At 42.9% G+C, this 18,322-nt stretch overlaps 2 protein-coding genes across 2 annotated transcripts; one reads left to right on the top strand and one right to left on the bottom strand.

Moving 5' to 3' along the window:
• Window positions 1–1,751: 1,751 nt before the first annotated feature.
• Window positions 1,752–2,895, bottom strand: LOC143831232 (olfactory receptor 13H1-like). The gene has a single exon (XM_077324293.1). The coding sequence runs from the start codon at window positions 2,893–2,895 to the stop codon at window positions 1,936–1,938; it is 960 nt and encodes a 319-aa protein (XP_077180408.1). The 3' UTR covers window positions 1,752–1,935.
• A 14,467-nt stretch (window positions 2,896–17,362) lies between these two features.
• On the top strand, window positions 17,363–18,322 carry LOC143831231 (olfactory receptor 13H1-like). The gene has a single exon (XM_077324292.1). It carries the CDS (start codon window positions 17,363–17,365, stop codon window positions 18,320–18,322), a length of 960 nt encoding a protein of 319 aa, XP_077180407.1.

Here is an 18,322-nt window from a genome sequence, read left to right as displayed (position 1 = left end):
CTCCATGGGATCAGTTTTTTTTGGGAGGAGGCTCTGTGGGGCCTGCTGGTTCAAACTGGGCACTTTCAGAGACTACAAGCCATAGTGCGGAGAGAACTGTCTTCACAGGATCAGTTGTTTGATGTGAATTTAAATGGATTTCTGTCCATTTCAATGCCTCATAGTTTGGATTTTTTGGATATTTGGATTTTCCAGACATTTTTGGGGATACTGGATTATCAAAATATGCTGATTTTTTCAGGTCTCATATACCCAAATCCGAAAAAAAGTTTATTTGTTTTTTACGCATGCCTGTTATTAAGGCCAACAGCTGGGAGAATAAGCAAGATTTTGAGTGTTAAATGTTTTTTAGAGTAGAGAAAAGATCAGATTTGAGCAATACTGTGTAACCTAATTGTGGTTATATAATTATTAGAGGAGTCTCTAATTATGCTTTGAAGGTATTTGCAAACAATCATTAAAGCCTTGAGCCTTTAAAGATCAGAACTGTAAAGGAAAGAACATGAAAACCCCTGGGAATCTGTTCCGAATATGCAATTAAATCCTAATAAACTGGATAATAGGTTAATATTAATAATAACTAGATAGCTAAGCTCATTATCAAAGTTGTGTTGCTGTTTTCTGATGTGAAGAAGTTACTTTCCCCTTTTGGATTTGGGAGAAAAAACCTCCTTGTGATTTCTCAGGTTATTTTACTTAGTGCAGCAACTCAATACATCGATGATTTCCTGATTTTCTGACTTTAGTAAATTCCTTCTACATTGTCTTGCCTATTAAGAGACCTTTTGCGACAGAACCCCTGAGTATTGCTTTATGTTCTGGGGTAAGTTGTAGGGGAAGACACATACAATTCACAAGGAAATCAGTTATCAAGAATCCAATTTCTTCCCTACTTACTGTCAAAGCACATATTAAAGTTAGTTTATTAGTAGATTTACTATTGTAAAAGAAAATGGTGCCATTGATATAATCTCATGCCAATATGATATGATGGCAACTTCATGTCAGATTAGTTTCCATTCTGGAAGCTCCTTGTGTCCAGGAAATATCTGGAATTAAAACAAGCCATAAATAATTTCTTATATTTCTGTGCACTAAAGAATTGGTGCGGTCAGGGATGTCCTGAGCACATGGAAAAACATGGATGGATTGTTCATCAGACTTGATATTTTTGTATGAAAAAGTTGCTATAAGAAGATGTGTTATCATGTGCTACTTTTTATTATGACATTTTCTTACCAAACTATCTCCAAAAATCTCCCTTCACATGCCTCATTCTCAAATTGAAGAATAGTAGAAATTAAGACCCCATATATTAAAGCCGTGACCTTATCTTGAAGATTTTGGTTGGGGCTTCAAATACATGATCATGAGGATACCATAAAAAACACCAATCACAGTCAGGAGAACTACAGGTGGACAAAGCCTTTTTGCGACCCTGTGTGGAGTGATGTGTAGGACAGCTAGGCCTATGCGCCCATAGGTTACAACAATGAATGCAAGGAATGATAACACATTAATGAGGCTGGATATTTGCATAAAGAGCTCACTAACATGAGTGTCAGAGCAGGCCAGATTGTGGAACGATCATAACTCACATACAGAATGATTGAAGATATTTTGCCCACAAAAGTCAATTGGCCCATAAAACCCCTAACCCGTATAACACCCAAGGTACCAAGATGGCCAGGTCCCTCCTACCTCCTACAGTCTTCTAACAAGGGGTGCACTAAAGGTTGTATAGCGAAGCCTATGATGGCCAATCATACTTGGCTTCCAAGCTGTGGCAAATATATGCTAGCATGTGCTATTCAGACTTCTTCCAGTAGCTAAAGTACTCTCTTATTATTAAGTAACAGCATTAAACTGGGATCACATTGAAAAATGGCATTCAGGTACCCCAAAGGAGCATTCAGATCAGTAGACATAAATCAGCTAGCCTTTAGGAACCATGTTTCTTCTCATTATTCTCCCCAGAGCTTGCTTCACATCCTTGTTTCTCAAGCTGTAGATGATAGGATTGAGTGTAGGGGTAACCACTCCATAAACAATGGCAATAAATTTGTTCTGGTCTGAGGATATATTTTGCGGTCTCAAGTACATAGCCATAGCTGTGCCATAGAAGATCCCGACCACTGTGAGGTGGGAGCCACAAGTCGAGAAAGCCTTGCTCCAACCCTGTGCCGAACGGATCCTGAACACTGCCAGACAAATGCGTACATAGGTCACCAGGATGAAGGCGAATGGTATGAGGAGAGTGAAAACACTGCTGCCTGACGTCAGGGCAGTATTGGCTGAAAGATCTGAGCATGCCAATTTCACCATGGCCTGCACCTCACATGCAAAATGGTCAATGACATTGTGGCCACACAGTTGGACCTTCATTGTGAAGGATGGTATGATGGCCAGAAAGAAAGGCAAGACCCAGCAAAAAGTCACCAACCAGCCACACTTCTTTCTGCTCATGATAAGGGTGTAGTGTAACGGGCTGCATATTGCCACGTAACGGTCGTACGCCATGACAGCCAGTAGAATGCATTCGGCCATGCCAAGGAAGAGGCCGGTGCACATCTGGATGAAACACCTGGTGTAGGTGATGGTGGGTCTTTTGGTGAAGCTGTGGGCCAGCATCTGTGGGATTGAGTTGGACGTATAGCATATATCCACAAGGGAGAGGTTTCCTAGGAAGAAGTACATGGGAGTGTGGAGGTGGGAATCAGTTATGATCAAAACGAGAATGAGCCCATTCCCCAGAATGGTGATCAAGTAGAGGATAAAAAACACAACAAAGAGCACCAGCCGTGTATGGGGTTGGCTGGAGAGACCAGTCAGTAGGAAGAACTCTGGATCAGTCTCATTATTGCTTGCAGAGTCTCTGGCAGTACTTCTTCCCATGGTGTGCAATTATCTACAAGAACGGCAAAGTGGGAGCAAATGTTTTATTAGATATAAATGTAAAATAATGTCCTCCTAATTACTTCTGGTGGGCTGCTAGCATAACATTTACTCCAATCCTATTTGTTTGCTTGCTAAATTCAAATCCAGTATGATGGGGTGGTTATAGCGAGGATTCCCAACCAGGGATCCACAGACCCCCGGAGGTGCTTGATAGTGCCAGAGGGGGTCTGTGGGCTTTCCCCTCCTACCCTAATGGACTGAGCCACAAGCTGGCTGCTTCCATTGTTTCTCCTTCTCCCCCATCATCAGTTCTCTCATGGATTCTTCACCTGAGAGGGGGTGGAACCAGCATGCTTACTCCCACCTTAAACTGTCTCCTCTCTATCCTCCCATCAGTCCTCCTTAGAATCAGAGAATGAGAGAATCATAGAGTTGAAAGGGACTTCCTGGGTTATCTAATCCAACCTCCTGCACTATGCAGGTCACTCCACTCCCTTGAACCTTTACGGAGTCAATCTCTCCATCAGATGGCTATTGAGCCTCTGTTTAAAGATTTCCAAAGATGGAGAACCCACCACCTCCCGAGGAAGCCTGTTCTACAGAGGAAGTGCTCTAACTGTCCTTGAGCTTGCCTTTTAACACAGGTAGCGGTGTCACTTCCAGTAAGCATGGCGGGGGGAATGGCTGGCTGTCCATCTCCAGGGCTCCTTGAAGCCTGAAGAATCATTTCATGGGCTCCTCCAGGGTCAAAAGATTGCTAAAGCCTGGGTTAGAGAGTCAGGTTAGGATCCAGGAGACCCAGGTTGAAATCCACAAATGGCTGTGTCCTTGGAAGCCTGCTGGGTGACCTTGAACCAGTCAGACTCAAGTCTAACTCATAGTATTGTCCCTGCCAGCCACAGAGAACTTAGCCTGTGAACACATGGAACACTCTTATACTGAATCAGATGATCTTTCCATCATGAATTGTCTACTCAGACTCAATTGTTCTCCAGGTTTTCAGGACATATGACTAGGCAACTGAATACTAAATGACTGTCTCTAAATATGTGGCTGCAGACCACGGTTCCTGTCTGTTCTTCAGGGTACCCGCCAGCCCCAGGCAATGTAATATGAAAACATGAAAACACATGAAATTGCCTTATACAGAATCAGGCCATTGGTCCATCTTGGTTAGTACTGTCTACTCAGTCTGCCAGTTGTTCTCCAAGAGTTTAAGCCTTTCGTATCATCTACTGCCTCGCCTGTCAAGGTCCTGCAATGCACCTCCAAGGAACACGAAACAGACAACATCAATACCTTAAAAAAGGATAACATCTTCCCTTTGGAACTGGAGATGCTCCGAATTGAACCTGAGACCCTCTGCATGCCAAGAAAATGTGCAACCACTGAGCCACATCCTGCCTGCAGCCTGTATATGGGCATTTTTTATGTGACACTGCCAAATCTAAGAAAAGAATCTTTTGTTTATTCTGAATAATAACACAGTGCGTTGAATAAAAGTAACATATTTTCCATTTCTTCAAGAACCAATAGTTTCGTTTCAAGCCTGAGACATGCCAGCTGCATTCTAGATAGGTAAGTGTAAATGGAAGAGTGATGATGGTTGCTTTTTTGTCCTCAACTGCTTGGCCTTTAATTTTGGCTCAATGATAGAGCAGAAGGTTTGAGATTCAATCCCTGCTGTGTCCAGTTAAAAGATCTGGCAGTAGGTGTTGTGAAATACCACTGCCTGAGACCCTGGAGAACAGTCTGAGTAGACAATACTGATTTAGTTGGACCAAGGGGATGGCAGGTTACTGTGAGTGAGCGAGAGGGTTATGAGTGTCCTGCATAGTGCAGGGGGTTGGACTAGATGACCCAGGAGGTCCCTTCCAACTCTGTGATTCTATGATTCTATTATTCAGTATAAGGCAGCTTCATGTTTTCATCTCTTTATTCAATAATAAAACTGAATACAATTTTTAGAACTGCTTATCGTTTGTTACTATTCTTCCAAAGTTTCATCAATATTCTATCATAAATCACCTACATGACTTTTGGGGGTTGGGAATTAATCCGTTCTTTAGCCATGGAATTGTTTAACATAGGCATTTGCTCAGTTATATATTTCCATGATGCTTCTATCACATATTTGTTGAATTAAATATCTTCATTCTGTTATATTTGTGTTTTTGTTATGAGCTTGGATCAAGGTCTTTCTTCTGTTGCCCTCCATTCCAATCACTGTGCCACACTGGTTCTTTGGAGTTTGTACATTAGTAGAGAATGTGGGGGAATTAATTTTCAGATCACAGGCATTGTTATGATTAACTGAAGTCCTTCTCACAATTATTTCCATATTTTTGTCCTGGCTACTGCCTACACAATTGTCCTTCCACGTTCTGAAGCCAAGTGAACAATTATTTATCTTTAAACCATTCCCTTTAATCTAAAATGACATCAGTCTCATAAATAGTTCTTCTGATGGGACACTGCACAGAAGAGACCAAAATACATCTCTTGTGGTTATCTAGATAGATTTGATTCACTGTACAAGGCTTCTGTAAGAGCCTCTTGTGGCGCAGAGTGGTAAGGCAGCCGCCTGAAAGCTTTGTCCATGAGGTTGGGAGTTCAATCCCAGCAGCCGGCTCAAGGTTGACTCAGCCTTCCATCCTTCCGAGGTCGGTAAAATGAGTACCCAGCTTGCTGGGGGGTAAACGGTAATGACTGGGGAAGGCACTGGCAAACCACCCCGTATTGAGTCTGCCATGAAAACGCTGGAGGGCGTCACCCCAAGGGTCAGACATGACTCGGTGCTTGCACAGGGGATACCTTTACCTTTACCTTTACAAGGCTTCTGTACAGTAACAGAATATACAGGTAGGCATTCTGAGAGAAGTATTTCCTTTTGTACAAACATTTCTTGTCCCAACCTGCTACTAACCAGCAGCTACAGCTCCATCATTTCATCTAGTCTGTCTCCACCACCCATTAATTGAACACTAAGAATTATTTTCTAAGAAGGTCATCTACATAGGAATGATCAGCTAAGTCTTGCTGCATTAAGTTTTGGTTTCAGGTTTGCCCTTCACTGTTTCCATACCTAAATTTACCTCTATGTTTACTTTTATTTTGCTTATGGGCAGATCTATGCCCCCCCCAAAGGAGGGGTATTCCACCAAGTGTCTTCTGTGGTGGTTAGCCGCTCCCCTGATTTCCAGCAGGGGTAGGTGGCGGGTTTGTTGCCACCGCTTTTTGGTCGTTCTATTTTAATTGCTGGTTTTAAGGGAATATGGGTTTTAGGGGACTGTATTGTTTTTATTTTGTAACCTGCCACGAGCCAGGTTTGCTGAGATTGGCAGGTAATAAATTCAATGACAATGATGGTGATGATGGTGATGATCGTGATGATGATGATGATGATAATAATAATTTATATCCCACTTGGCTGGGGATGCAAAGTGAATGACATCGTTCACCTCTCCTCCACTTAATTCTCACAACAACAACTTAGTGAAGATAGTTTAGGGTTAAAGACTGTGATACGCCGAGGTCACCTGGAGGGCTTCCATGATGGAGCAATGGATTCTAACCCTGTCATTCCAGGTTATACTCCGGCAGTCTGAACACCACACTGCACCAGTATTACAGAACCCCATATGCCTTACATATACAAACTTGTAAGGGAAAATAACATGGAGGATATTGTTACGAGGAGTTAGTGACAGGCTTTTGTCCTTTCTCACATCATATAGATCAATTCCCTCCTTGCTTTTAGCTGTCCTGCTTTCTTTCTGAAACGTAGCTGTAAGCAGTGAGTATTGCTCATATGAAAACACGCTTATCTAAACCTTTTGAACCTGGACACAGGAAGCTGGGTGAAGATTCGCATGAACTCAGCTCGCTAACAACAGGTGGTGTGTTATAATTGGAAGACTTCACGGGCCTCTGTTTTTCTTATGATAAAAGTGCTTATGACATATTGGGTAGTAAGAGCCCCCCCTCCATTGGGCTTTTAGTTGTTGTTTAAAAACTAGTTGTTAGGTGCACACTAGGAGCTCTGTATAGGTCGGGCCCAGACATTGCACTTCCCCGGCCAGGGGTCACAATTTCTGCCCCTGACCGGGCTCCCAGTGGCTGATCAGAAATTAGAAACTCCTTATTAGGTGAGTTTGAAAGGGTGGGATTGGATTTGATACTGATTGATGTAACTGTGAGAATCTGAGTTGCAATTGCCTGTTAATTATTATAACAAATAAATCACAACTCATCTACCTCGACCAGTGTGCTTATTGCTTTCAAATCCTAATAAAAGAGCCATCTGGCAAGACAAAAGGTAAGTATTACTACAAAGTCATCGAAGATTTTATCAAACAAAAATAGAAAAATGTGAAACTACTGATTCTTCACAGACCCTCAATACAATGTATATCCCTGCCTATATTACCACTATAACACATAAATGAATTCCACGGAAGTAGCTACCTTCCTACCTAGAAAACAGTTTCCTGGGGAAACTATTGAATGGCTATCTAAAGCAGCAATATACATAGAAACATAGAGTTGGAAGGGGCCATACAGGCCATCTCTTCCAATCTGCTAAATGCAGGATGACGACGATTTTCCTCCAGATTTTGCCGAAAACCCAGTGCTCTTTGGAAGCAATCCGCTACTGAAATTGAATATTCTATTTAGACATCATGGTTACTATCTAAAGGCATCGAGTTCCTCTTGACTTGCAGTCTGCAAGCAACAGCTGGACAAATACTGACCATGGATGCTTTAGGCTGATTCTGCATTGAGCAAGGGGTGAGACTAGATGGGCTGTCTGGCCCCTTCCAACTCTGGGATTCTATAATTCTAAGCACTCTATGGGTCTGTGACTCTATACTGTGTTTTTATCCTGCTCTTCCTACTGTGAGGTCTGGGTAGTTCACATGAGTCTCCTTTCCCCATTTTTATTTACTCAACAACCATCTGAGGAAAAGTTAGGCTGAAAATTAGGGATATGCTGAAAGAAGGAGAAGAGTTGGTTATTTTATGCTGCTTTTCTCTACCCAAAGGAGACTCAAAGTGGCTGATAGTCGCCTTCCCTTTCCTCTCTTCACAACAGACACCCTGTGAGGGAGGTGAGGCCAAGAGAACAGCTTTATCAGTGTGGTGGCGAGCCCAAGGTCACCCAGCTGGCTGCATATGGAGGAATGGGGAATCAAACCTGGCTCGCCAGATTAGAATTCTGCACTCCTAACCACAACACCAAGCTGGATGATTGGGATCCATGTTACATGTAAAGGTAAAAGGTAAAGGTATCCCCTGTGCAAGCACCGAGTCATGTCTGACCCTTGGGGTGACGCCCTCTAGCGTTTTCATGGCAGACTCAATACGGGGTGGTTTGCCAGTGCCTTCCCCAGTCATTACCGTTTACCCCCCAGCAGCAAGTGGGATGCTCATTTTACCGACCTCGGAAGGATGGAAGGCTGAGTCAACCTTGAGCCGGCTGCTGGGATTGAACTCCCAACCTTATGGGCAGAAAGCTTCAGACAGCATATTGCTGCCTTACCACTCTGCGCCACAAGAGGCTCTATGTTACATGTACATGAGGTAAATAGTGGTTTCAAATGAGGTCATGTACGGCACCGTAATTGCGCTGATTGAGGACCTTAGGATCCTTCCTTGCCACATTTTAATTATTATATTATCTAATACTGAATGCCAAGAACCCTTCTTTGCTTAACTGAGTGGTGGCCATTCCTTCTTTCCCCGTCCCCCTGTCCCTCCCGTTTTTTCCCCTGTATTTTCTCTGTTCTTAGATGGAGATCAGTTGGCACAGGATAGAAAGAAGAGCATAGAGAAGGGACATGATTCTTGGAAATACTCCTCAGTCAGACATAATTAGAAGTTTAGCACTTTTGAAGGAATTGGCCTTGCATCTTAGTTCTGCGTTTTCCATTTCTGTAATAAACATTTGTTGTGAAGCACAGTGGGGAAGAAAGAACCATAAAGGACTCACCTGATCTTCTGACCTTTCAGCAAACATTCCTCTTCAGAGAAACTCCTTGTTCTCTGGCCCTTGATGGACTTTTCTAACGAAATGTAAGTCCATCTCAAGTAATCATGCAGAGGATTAGGATCATATGCATCAAAACAAAAACAGCTAAACTCTTCATCTGATTGCAACAGGCTAAGAAAAAAAGACAACATAAAATAAAATACATGGAAAATGTATGATCCGACTCCCAGAGATTAATAACTAAACGTATTCCAGGGATAAATTAAAAGTTTAGTCAGAACGAATCCAGTATTTCACTTGATATATAATACTAATACCTCGTTTATCATGACGATTTATAGCTGGGTGTCCCTAAACAGTCCATTATTTCTGGGAACTGTTGTGGTTATAAATCTCCTTATATTTCAAGTGCAAAGTCAGATTTGGACAGCTTTAAAGCTGCAGTCCTGCCTACATTCATTTGCCCTATGGGCAAGCCCTAGTGAATACCACAAGGTTTACAGCGGAGCAAAGAATCATAGGATTGAGTTGCATCTAACTTAATTGCTAATCAACCTAGTGGTATGGCTAGAAAATGATTTCTAAAACTCCCAATTATAACTTCCAAAGCATTTATCAGCTGCCTTGATACCGGTGAGTTTTTGAAATGTCACCAGGAGGAGGAGGAGGAGGAGGAGGATGATGAGGAGGAGGAGGAGGAATATTGTCCCCTGAGGATATTGTCCCCAATATGCAACAGTACGATCCTGCACATAGCACTGTATAAAATGAACTCCTTTGGGTTAACTTGAATTCACTTAATAAGTTGCTTCACAGTGCTGGTCAGCCAGGGAGGAACAGAACAGCTGCAAATCAGTGGCCTCTTCTCCCAAACCATTTATGGTTATGGCTTGGTGGTAGAGCATCTACTTGTCATGCAGAACATCCCAGATTCGATCACCAGTATCTCCTGCTAAAAGACCTGGGAGGACGTGATATGAAAAACCTCTGCCTGAGACCCTGGAGAGCTGCTGACAGCATCTGGCAGCTTCTCCAACATCGTGGTGGCTGTGGTCTGCATCACCCTCAAGAAGGAGCCAGTCTACCACATCCAGGCCTCCTGTGACTACCAGGGCATCTTCATAGACCTCGTGGACAAATTCCCAGATAGAATTCACTTGGGACTCAAGGCAGCCACATGCCCATGCCAGCAGTTGAGTGGGTTCTCTTCTTGTCATCCATCAGGAGGAGTAATCGTACCAATGGTGGCCCACCAATGATGCCAACAGCCTACACTCGTCTATGGAGGTGCCACTGGCTGCCACTGGCTGACCCTAGCTGTCTCTATTGCAGAACCAGGGCCACCTTCCCACAGTACATGCTTCTATTTGGTTCTCTTTGGGATTGCTGGGATGGCCTCCTGGCTGGGAGGAAGTCCTGGTATAGGGTTCAGGTAGCTGGGATCCTGATGGCGATAGCAAGTAACCCTAGGGAGATGCCCTCTGAAACTGACCCTCTCTGCACAGCAATACAAGTTTCTACTAGGCAAGCCGCACTGCAGAGGTGGCTCTTTAAGGCAACACCATCATTCGTACAATAGTCAACTCAGTGGCCCACAGTGGCCCTCTTGGGATAGATACCACACCCTGGGCCAGGGAGGGTTTAAGGATTTGTGAGGCCTTAGCTCACTAGGAACAGGTCAGCGAGATAAGAAAGGTGAGTGGTCAGTGTTCCTCTCTATCTCACTAACGCTATGGTAAAGAGAGTTCCAGCTTGTAGGTAGCGTCAAAGCCAGGAGGCATTGCACAGGGAGTTACCGTCTAACAACCCCACCTTAAGATCACACTGAAAAGCAGTGTGGAGGTTCTGTTATTATGGCGTTGCTGGGTTTTAAAGAAAGCCCTACTGTATTTTTTGTTTGTCGTCAGATTTTTCTGCGAACTTGGGGCTTCTCTTGATTTGGAAGCCTGCACAGTATAGCAGCAAGGAAATCCACGTAACCTGAAACAATTCCTTCTTTCTGCCCACCACGAAAAGCCACAGGTAGCAGAAAGCAAAGCTTTAAATGGCTCTCAGCCATTTAACTCCTCACTTCCTTCTGAGTGTGGCTTTTAAGCTGGGGCTGAAATGGCTCAGAGACATTTCTACTCCCTCTGGCTTTTCGTGGCTGGGGAGGGGGGGGGAGTAAGCAGTGGTTAAAATGGCTTCAAGATATGTAACCCAAACAGCCCATTTCCCCACCACTTTGCTGGTTTTCATGAATCACAAACTGCCTCGAATTCATGAGCTGCTTCATGCCCATCCCTCATCCTAATCGAATTGTTTAAAAGGGCCTAACTCATTCAGATCGAATTAATACTATAGTGATGTGCCTTTGATTTGAGAGTCAGCTTGCTGTAGCGGTTAGGAGTGTGGCCTTCTAATCTGGCGAGCCGGGTTTGATTCCCTGCTCCCCCACATGAAGCCAGCTGGGTGACCTTGGGCTCGCCATGGCACTGATAAAGCTGTTCTGACCGAGCAGGAATATCAGGGCTCTCTCAGCCTCACCCACCTCACAGGGTGTCTGTTGTGGGGAGAGGAAAGGGAAGGCGATTGGAAGCCGCTTTGAGACTCCTTCGGGTAGAGAAAAGCGGCATATAAGAACCAACTCTTCTTCTTCTTCAGTAATCTCAGGGCGCACACCAACATATCTTTTAGCTGGAGATATTGGGGATCTAACCTGGGACATTCTGCATGCCAAGAAGATGCTCCACCACCAAGCTGCAACCCCAAATAGTTTGGGAGAAGAGGCCACTGCTTTGCAGCTGTTCAGCTCCTCCCTGGCTGACCAGCACTGCGAAGCAACTTGTGAATTCAAGTAAACCCAACAGAGTTCGTTTGATGTGGTGCTACGTGCAGGATCGCACTGTTGCATATTGGGGGCCCATCCTCAGGGGCCGGCATAATCCTCCTCCTCTTCCTCTTCCTCCTCCTCCTCGTGAGAATTCAAAAACTCACCGGTATCAATGCAGCTGATAAACACTTATGAAGTTATAATTGGAAGTGGGAGTTTTAGAAATCATTTTCTAGCCACATCAATAGGTTGATTAGCAATTAAGTTAGACGCAACTCAATCCTACGATCGTTTGCTTTGCTGTAAACCTTGTATTCACTAGGGCTTGCCCATAGGACAAATGAATGTAGGCAGGACTACAGCTTTAAAACTGTCCAAATCTGATTTTGCACTTGACATATAAGCAGAAAAAAATAACCATTTATAACCACAACAGTTCCCAGAAATAGCGGAATGTTTAGGGACATCCATATAAGAATCGTCATATTAAATGAGGTACCACTATTAAATAACAGGTGAAATACTTGATTTGTTTCACCTAAACTTTTAATTTGTCATTGGAATACATTGAGCTATTAATCTATGGGAGTCAAATTAAACATTTCCCATTCATTTTACTTATGTTGTCTTCTTTATTAGCCCGTTGTCAAGAGATGAAGATTTTTGCTGTTTTTAATTTAATGCAGATGATCCTAATTCTCTGCATGATTACTTGAGATGGACTTACATTTAGTTAGAAAAGTCCCTAAAATGCTACTAGATCCAGCTGCAACAAGGACCAGAGAACAAGGAGTTTCTCTGAAGATGAATGTTTGCTGAAAGGTCAGAAGATCAGGTGAGTCCTTTATGGTTCTTTCTTCCCCACTGTGCTTCACAACAAATGTTTATTAGAGAAATGGAAAATGCAGAACTAAGATGCAAGGGCAATTCCTTAGAAACAGCTGAACTCTGACTGAGGAGTATTTTCAAGAATCATGTCCCTTTTCTATGCTCTTTTTTCTATCCTCTGTCAATTGATCTCCATCTAAGAACAGAGAAAATACAGGAAAGAAACGGGAGGGACAGGAGGACAGGGACAGATTGGCCTCCACTCAGTTAAGCACAGAAAGTTGCTTGGAATTAAGTATTAGAAAATATAATAAGATGTGGCAAGGAAGGATCCTATGATCCTCAATCAGCAAAATTATGGTGTCGTACTTGATCTCTTAGGAAACCACTACTCATCCTCATGTACATGTAACGTGGATTCCAATAACACAGGATTAAAGCTGAGAAAGCTGTTCTGACCAAGCAGTTATATCAGGCCTCTCTCAGCCTCACCTCCCTCACAGGATGTCCAATGTGGGGAGAGGAAGGGGAAGATGATTGTAAGCCATTTTGAGACTCTTTCATGTAGAGAAAAGTAGCATATAAGACCCAACTCTTCTTCTTCAGTAATATCAGGGCTCTCTCTGCCTCACCCACTTCACAGGGTGTCTGTTGTGGGGAGAGGAAAGGGAAGGTGACTGTAAGCTGCTTTGAGACTCCTTCAGATAGAGAAAAGTGGCATATAAGACCCAACTCTTCTTCTTCAGTAATATCAGGTCTCTCTCAGTCTCACCTCCCTCACAGGGTGTCTGTTGTGGGGAGAACAAGGGGAACATGATTGTAAGACACTTTGAGACACGTTCATGTAGAGAAAAGCAGCATATAAGAACCAACTCTTCTTCTTCTTCAGTAATCTCAGGGCTCTCTCAGCCTCACCCATCTCACAATGTGTCTGTTGTGGGGTGAGGAAAGGGAAGGCAACTTTAAGCTGCTTTGAGACACCTTCAGGTAGAATAGCATAAAATAACCAACTCTTCTCCTTCTTTCAGCATATCCCTCATTTTCAGCCTAACTTTAACCCAGATAGTTGTTGAGTAAATAAAAATGGGCAAAGGAGGAACACGTGAACAACCCAAAGCTCACAATAGGAAGACCAGGATAAAACACAGTATAGAGTCACAGACCCATAGAGGGCTTAGAATGATAGAATCCCAGGGTTGGAAGATGCCAGACAGGATATCTAGTCCCACTCCCTGCTGAATGCAGCAATAGCCTCAAGTATCCAGAATAAGTGCCTCTGTCCTGCCACTGTTTAGAATGATAGAATCCCAGGATTGGCAGGGTCTAGACAAGCCATCTAGAGCCTCTTGTGATGCAGAGTGGTAAGGCAGCAGACATGCAGTCTGAAGCTGTCTGCCCATGAGGCTGGGAGTTCAATCCCAGCAGCCGGCTCAAGGCTGACTCAGCCTTCCATCCTTCCGATGTCGGTAAAATGAGTACCCAGCTTGCTGGGGGATAAACGGTAATGACTGGGGAAGGGAATGGCAAACCACCCCGTATTGAGTCTGCCATGAAAACGCTAGAGGGCGTCACCCCAAGGGTCAGACATGACCTGGTGCTTGCACAGGGGATACCTTTATCTTTACCTTTTTTAGACAAGCCATCTAGCCCCACTCCCTGCTAAATGCAGGATCAGCCTAAAGCATCCATGATACTGTTTGAAAATTGCAAGTGAGGGGGAACTCATCACCTTCAATATCAGAAAAATTGCCTCCAAAGAGCACTGGGTGTTGGGCAAAATCTGATGATTGTCGTCATCCTGCATTTAGCAGGTTGGAAGAGATGGTCTGTATGGCCCCTTCCAACTGTATTTCTGTGTATTGCTACTTTGGATAGCCATTCAATAGTTTTCATGGGAAATTCTTTTCTAGGTAGGAGGGTAACCACTTTAGTGGAATTCATTTCTGTGTTATAGTTGTGATAGACGCAAGGATATGTATTGTACTGCACAATTCTGAGTCTTATGAAACTATTCAGGAGCTCAATCTCAGGTAGATGAATTTTACAAGGGTAGATCAAAAAGAATTGCTGCACGGGTTCCAGTTCATATGTGCATAGGCTTATTCCAAACAAAATCATTCTCTGGAAGAGCATAGGAGGCTTTATATGAATAGGGCTTAATATGAAGAAATCTTAAGGAAACTTTTGCACATTGGTGAGGATAAGGCCAGGAAATAACATTTATATGGAACACAATTTTATTCCCTCAAGAACATCAAAATCGCCATCTTGATTTGATGTAGATCAGGGGCTCATGGGAATTGTAGTACATGGACATCTGGAGGGCCACAGTTTGACTACCCCTGGTGTAGATCAAGGAGGGTAGAATTGTTTGGGGAAGGTTTAGAGAGATGGAAGCAGTGCCTTCAGACGTTTATAGACCTAGATGGAGGGTACGTGAAGAAACAATAGCTTCTCATTTTCCTATTTTTTGTTTGATAAAAGCTTCTATGATTTTGTAACAACATGTTTTTACGGTGTTGGTGTAAGACTGGTATGGTGTGGTGTTCAGACTGCCAGAGTAGAAGCTGGAATGATAAGGTTAGAATTTGTTGTTCCACCATGGAAACCCTCCAGGTGACCTTGGCATATCACAGTCTTTAACCCTAATCTATCTTCACTAAGTTTTTGTGAGAATTAAGTGGAGGAGAGGTGAACAATGTGAAAATCCACTTTGAGTCCCCAAACAAACAAAATAAAAGTAAGCATAGAGGTAAGTTTTGGTATTGAAACAGTGAAGGGCAAACCTGAAACCAAAATTTAATGCAGCAAGACTTAGCTGATCATTCCTATGTCGATGACCTTCTTAGAAAATAATTGGTAGTGTTCAATTAATGGGTGGTGGAGACAGACTAGATGAAATTGTGGAGCTGTAGCTGCTGGTTAGTAGCAGGTTGGGACAAGAAATGTTTGTACAAAAGGAAATACTTTTCTCAGAATGCCTACCTGTATATTCTGTTACTATACAGAAGCCTTGTAGAGTGAATCAAATCTATCTAGATAACCACAAGAGGTGTATTTTGGCCTCTTTTGTGCAGTGTCCAATCAGAAGAACTATTTATGAGACTGATGTCATTTTAGATTAAAGGGAATGGTTTAAAGATAAATAAATTCCTACATAGATGATCTTCTTAGAAAATAATTGTTAGTGTTCAATTAATGGGTGGTGGAGACAGACTAGATGCAATGATGGAGCTGCAGCTGTTGGTTAGTAGCAGTTGGGACAAGAAATGTTTGTACATAAGGAAATATTTTTCTCAGAATGCCTACTTGCATATTCTGTTACTGTACAGAAGCCTTGTAGAGTGAATCAAATCTATCTAGATAACCACAAGTAGTGTATTTCGGTCTCTTTTGTGCAGTGTCCAATCAGAAGAACTATTTATGAGACTGATGTCAGATTAAAGGGAATGTTGAGTACAACAACAAAAATAAATAATTATTCTCTTGGCTTCAGATCATAGAAGGACAATTGTGTAGCCAGTAACTAGGATAAAAATGTGGAAAGAATTCTCAGAAGGTCTTTCGCTTATTACAACAATGCCTGATTGTATTCCTGTGATCTGAGAATCAATTCCCGCACATTTTCTAGTAATGTATAATCTCCAAAGAACCAGTGTGGCACAGTGATTGGAATGAAGGGTAGCAGAAGAAAGACTCGGATCCAAACTCAAAACACAAACACAAATATATCAGAATGAAGATATTTAATTCAACCAATAGATAGAAACATCATGAAAATATATAACTTTGTAAATACTTATGTTAAACAATTCCATAGTCAAAGCATTGATATAGTTTCCAAACCCACAGAGACATGTAGGTGCTTTATTATAGAATATTGATGAAACTTTGGAAGAACAGAAATAAACGATAAGCAGTTCTAAAAGTTGTATTCAGGTTTATTATTGAATAAAGAGATGAACACATGAAACTGCCTTATACTGAATCATAGAATTGGAAGGGACCTCCTGGGTCATCTAGTCCAACCCCCTACACTATGCAGGACACTCATAAACTTATCGCTTACTCACTGTAAACTGCCATCCCCTTGGTCCATCTAAATCAGTATTGTCTACTCAGACGGTTCTCCAGGATCTCAGGCAGAGGAATTTCCCATCACCTACTGCCAGTCTTTTTATTGGATACAACAGGGATTGAACCTGAAGTCCTCTGCTCTACCACTGAGCCAAAACTGAAGGCCAAGCAGTTGAGGACAACAAGCAGAAGAGGACAGAAAAGCAACAATCACCGCTATTCCGTTTACACTTATCTATGTAGAATGCAGCTGGCAGTCTCAAGCTTGAAATGAAACTACTGGTTCTTGAAGAAATGGGAAATATGTTATATGTTATTTTTATTCAATCCACTGTGTTCTCATTCCAAATAAATGAAAGATTCTTTTCTTAGATTTCGCACTGTCACGTAAAAAATGCCCACATACAAGTTGCAGGCAGGATGTGGCTCTGGTTGCACATTTTCTTGGCATGCGGAAGGTCCCAGGTTCAGTTCAGAGCATCTCCAGTTTAAAAAGGGAGATGTCATCCTTTTTAAAGGAATAGCCATTATCTGTTTCGTGTTCCATGGATGTGCCCTGTAGAATTTTGATGGATGAGGCAGCATATTATAATACAAAAACCTTGACTTTAACTTGGAGAACCAATGGCAGTCTGTAGATGGAGAAAAAGGTATGCCACCAGCCCACCAGAAGTAATTAGGAGGACATTATTTTACATTTTTATCTAATAAAACATTTGCTCCCTCTTTGCCTCTCTTGTAGATGATTGCACACCATGGGAAGAAGTACCTCCACAGACTCTGCCAGCAATAATGCGACTGAGCCAGAGATCTTCCTACTGACTGGTCTCTCCAGCCAGCCCCATACACGGCTTGTGCTCTTCGTTGTGTTTTTTATCCTCTACTTGATCACCATTCTGGGGAATGGGCTCATTCTCCTTTTGATCATAGCTGATTCTCACCTCCACACTCCCATGTATTTCTTCCTAGGAAACCTGTCCCTTGTGGATATCTGCTATACTTCCAGCACAATCCCACAGATGCTGGCCCACAGCTTCACCAAAAGACCCACCATTACCAACACCAGGTGTTTCATCCAGATGTGCACCGCCCTCTTCCTTGGCATGGCCGAATGCATTTTACTGGCAGTCATGGCATATGACCGATATGTGGCTATATGCAGCCCTCTACACTACACCCTTATCATGAGCAGAAAGAAGTGTGGCTGGTTGGTGACTTTTTGCTGGGTCTTACCTTTCTTTCTGGCCCTCTTACCATCCTTCACAATGAAGATCCAACTATGTGGCCACAACGTCATTGACCATTTTATATGTGAGGTGCAGGCCATTGTCAAATTGGCATGCTCAGATCTATCAACCAACTCTGGCTTTACATCAGGCAGCAGTGTTTTCACTCTCCTCGTACCATTCGCCTTCATCCTGGTGACCTATGTACGCATTTCTCTGGCAGTGTTCAGGATCCGTTCAGCACAGGGTTGGAGCAAGGCTTTCTCGACTTGTGGCTCCCACCTCACAGTAGTCGGGATCTTCTATGGCACAGCTATGGCTATGTACTTGAGACCACAAAACAGTTCTTCGGACCAGGACAAATTTATTGCCATTGTCTATGTTGTGGTTACCCCTGCACTCAATCCTATCATCTACAGCTTGAGAAACAAGGATGTGAAGCAAGCTCTGGGGAGAATAATGAGAAGAAACATGGCTCCTAAAGGCTAG

This window comes from Paroedura picta, chromosome 3, assembly GCF_049243985.1.
Source record: "Paroedura picta isolate Pp20150507F chromosome 3, Ppicta_v3.0, whole genome shotgun sequence".
NCBI lineage: Eukaryota > Metazoa > Chordata > Lepidosauria > Squamata > Gekkonidae > Paroedura > Paroedura picta.
Note: the sequence above shows the minus strand (reverse complement) of the source record. Positions and strands in the feature narration are given on the sequence as shown.

Excerpts from the sequence above, each read along its gene's own strand:
- LOC143831231 (XM_077324292.1), top strand. The coding sequence starts at position 17,363 with ATGGGAAGAAGTACCTCCACAGACTCTGCCAGCAATAATGCGACTGAG.
- LOC143831232 (XM_077324293.1), bottom strand. The coding sequence starts at position 2,895 with ATGGGAAGAAGTACTGCCAGAGACTCTGCAAGCAATAATGAGACTGAT.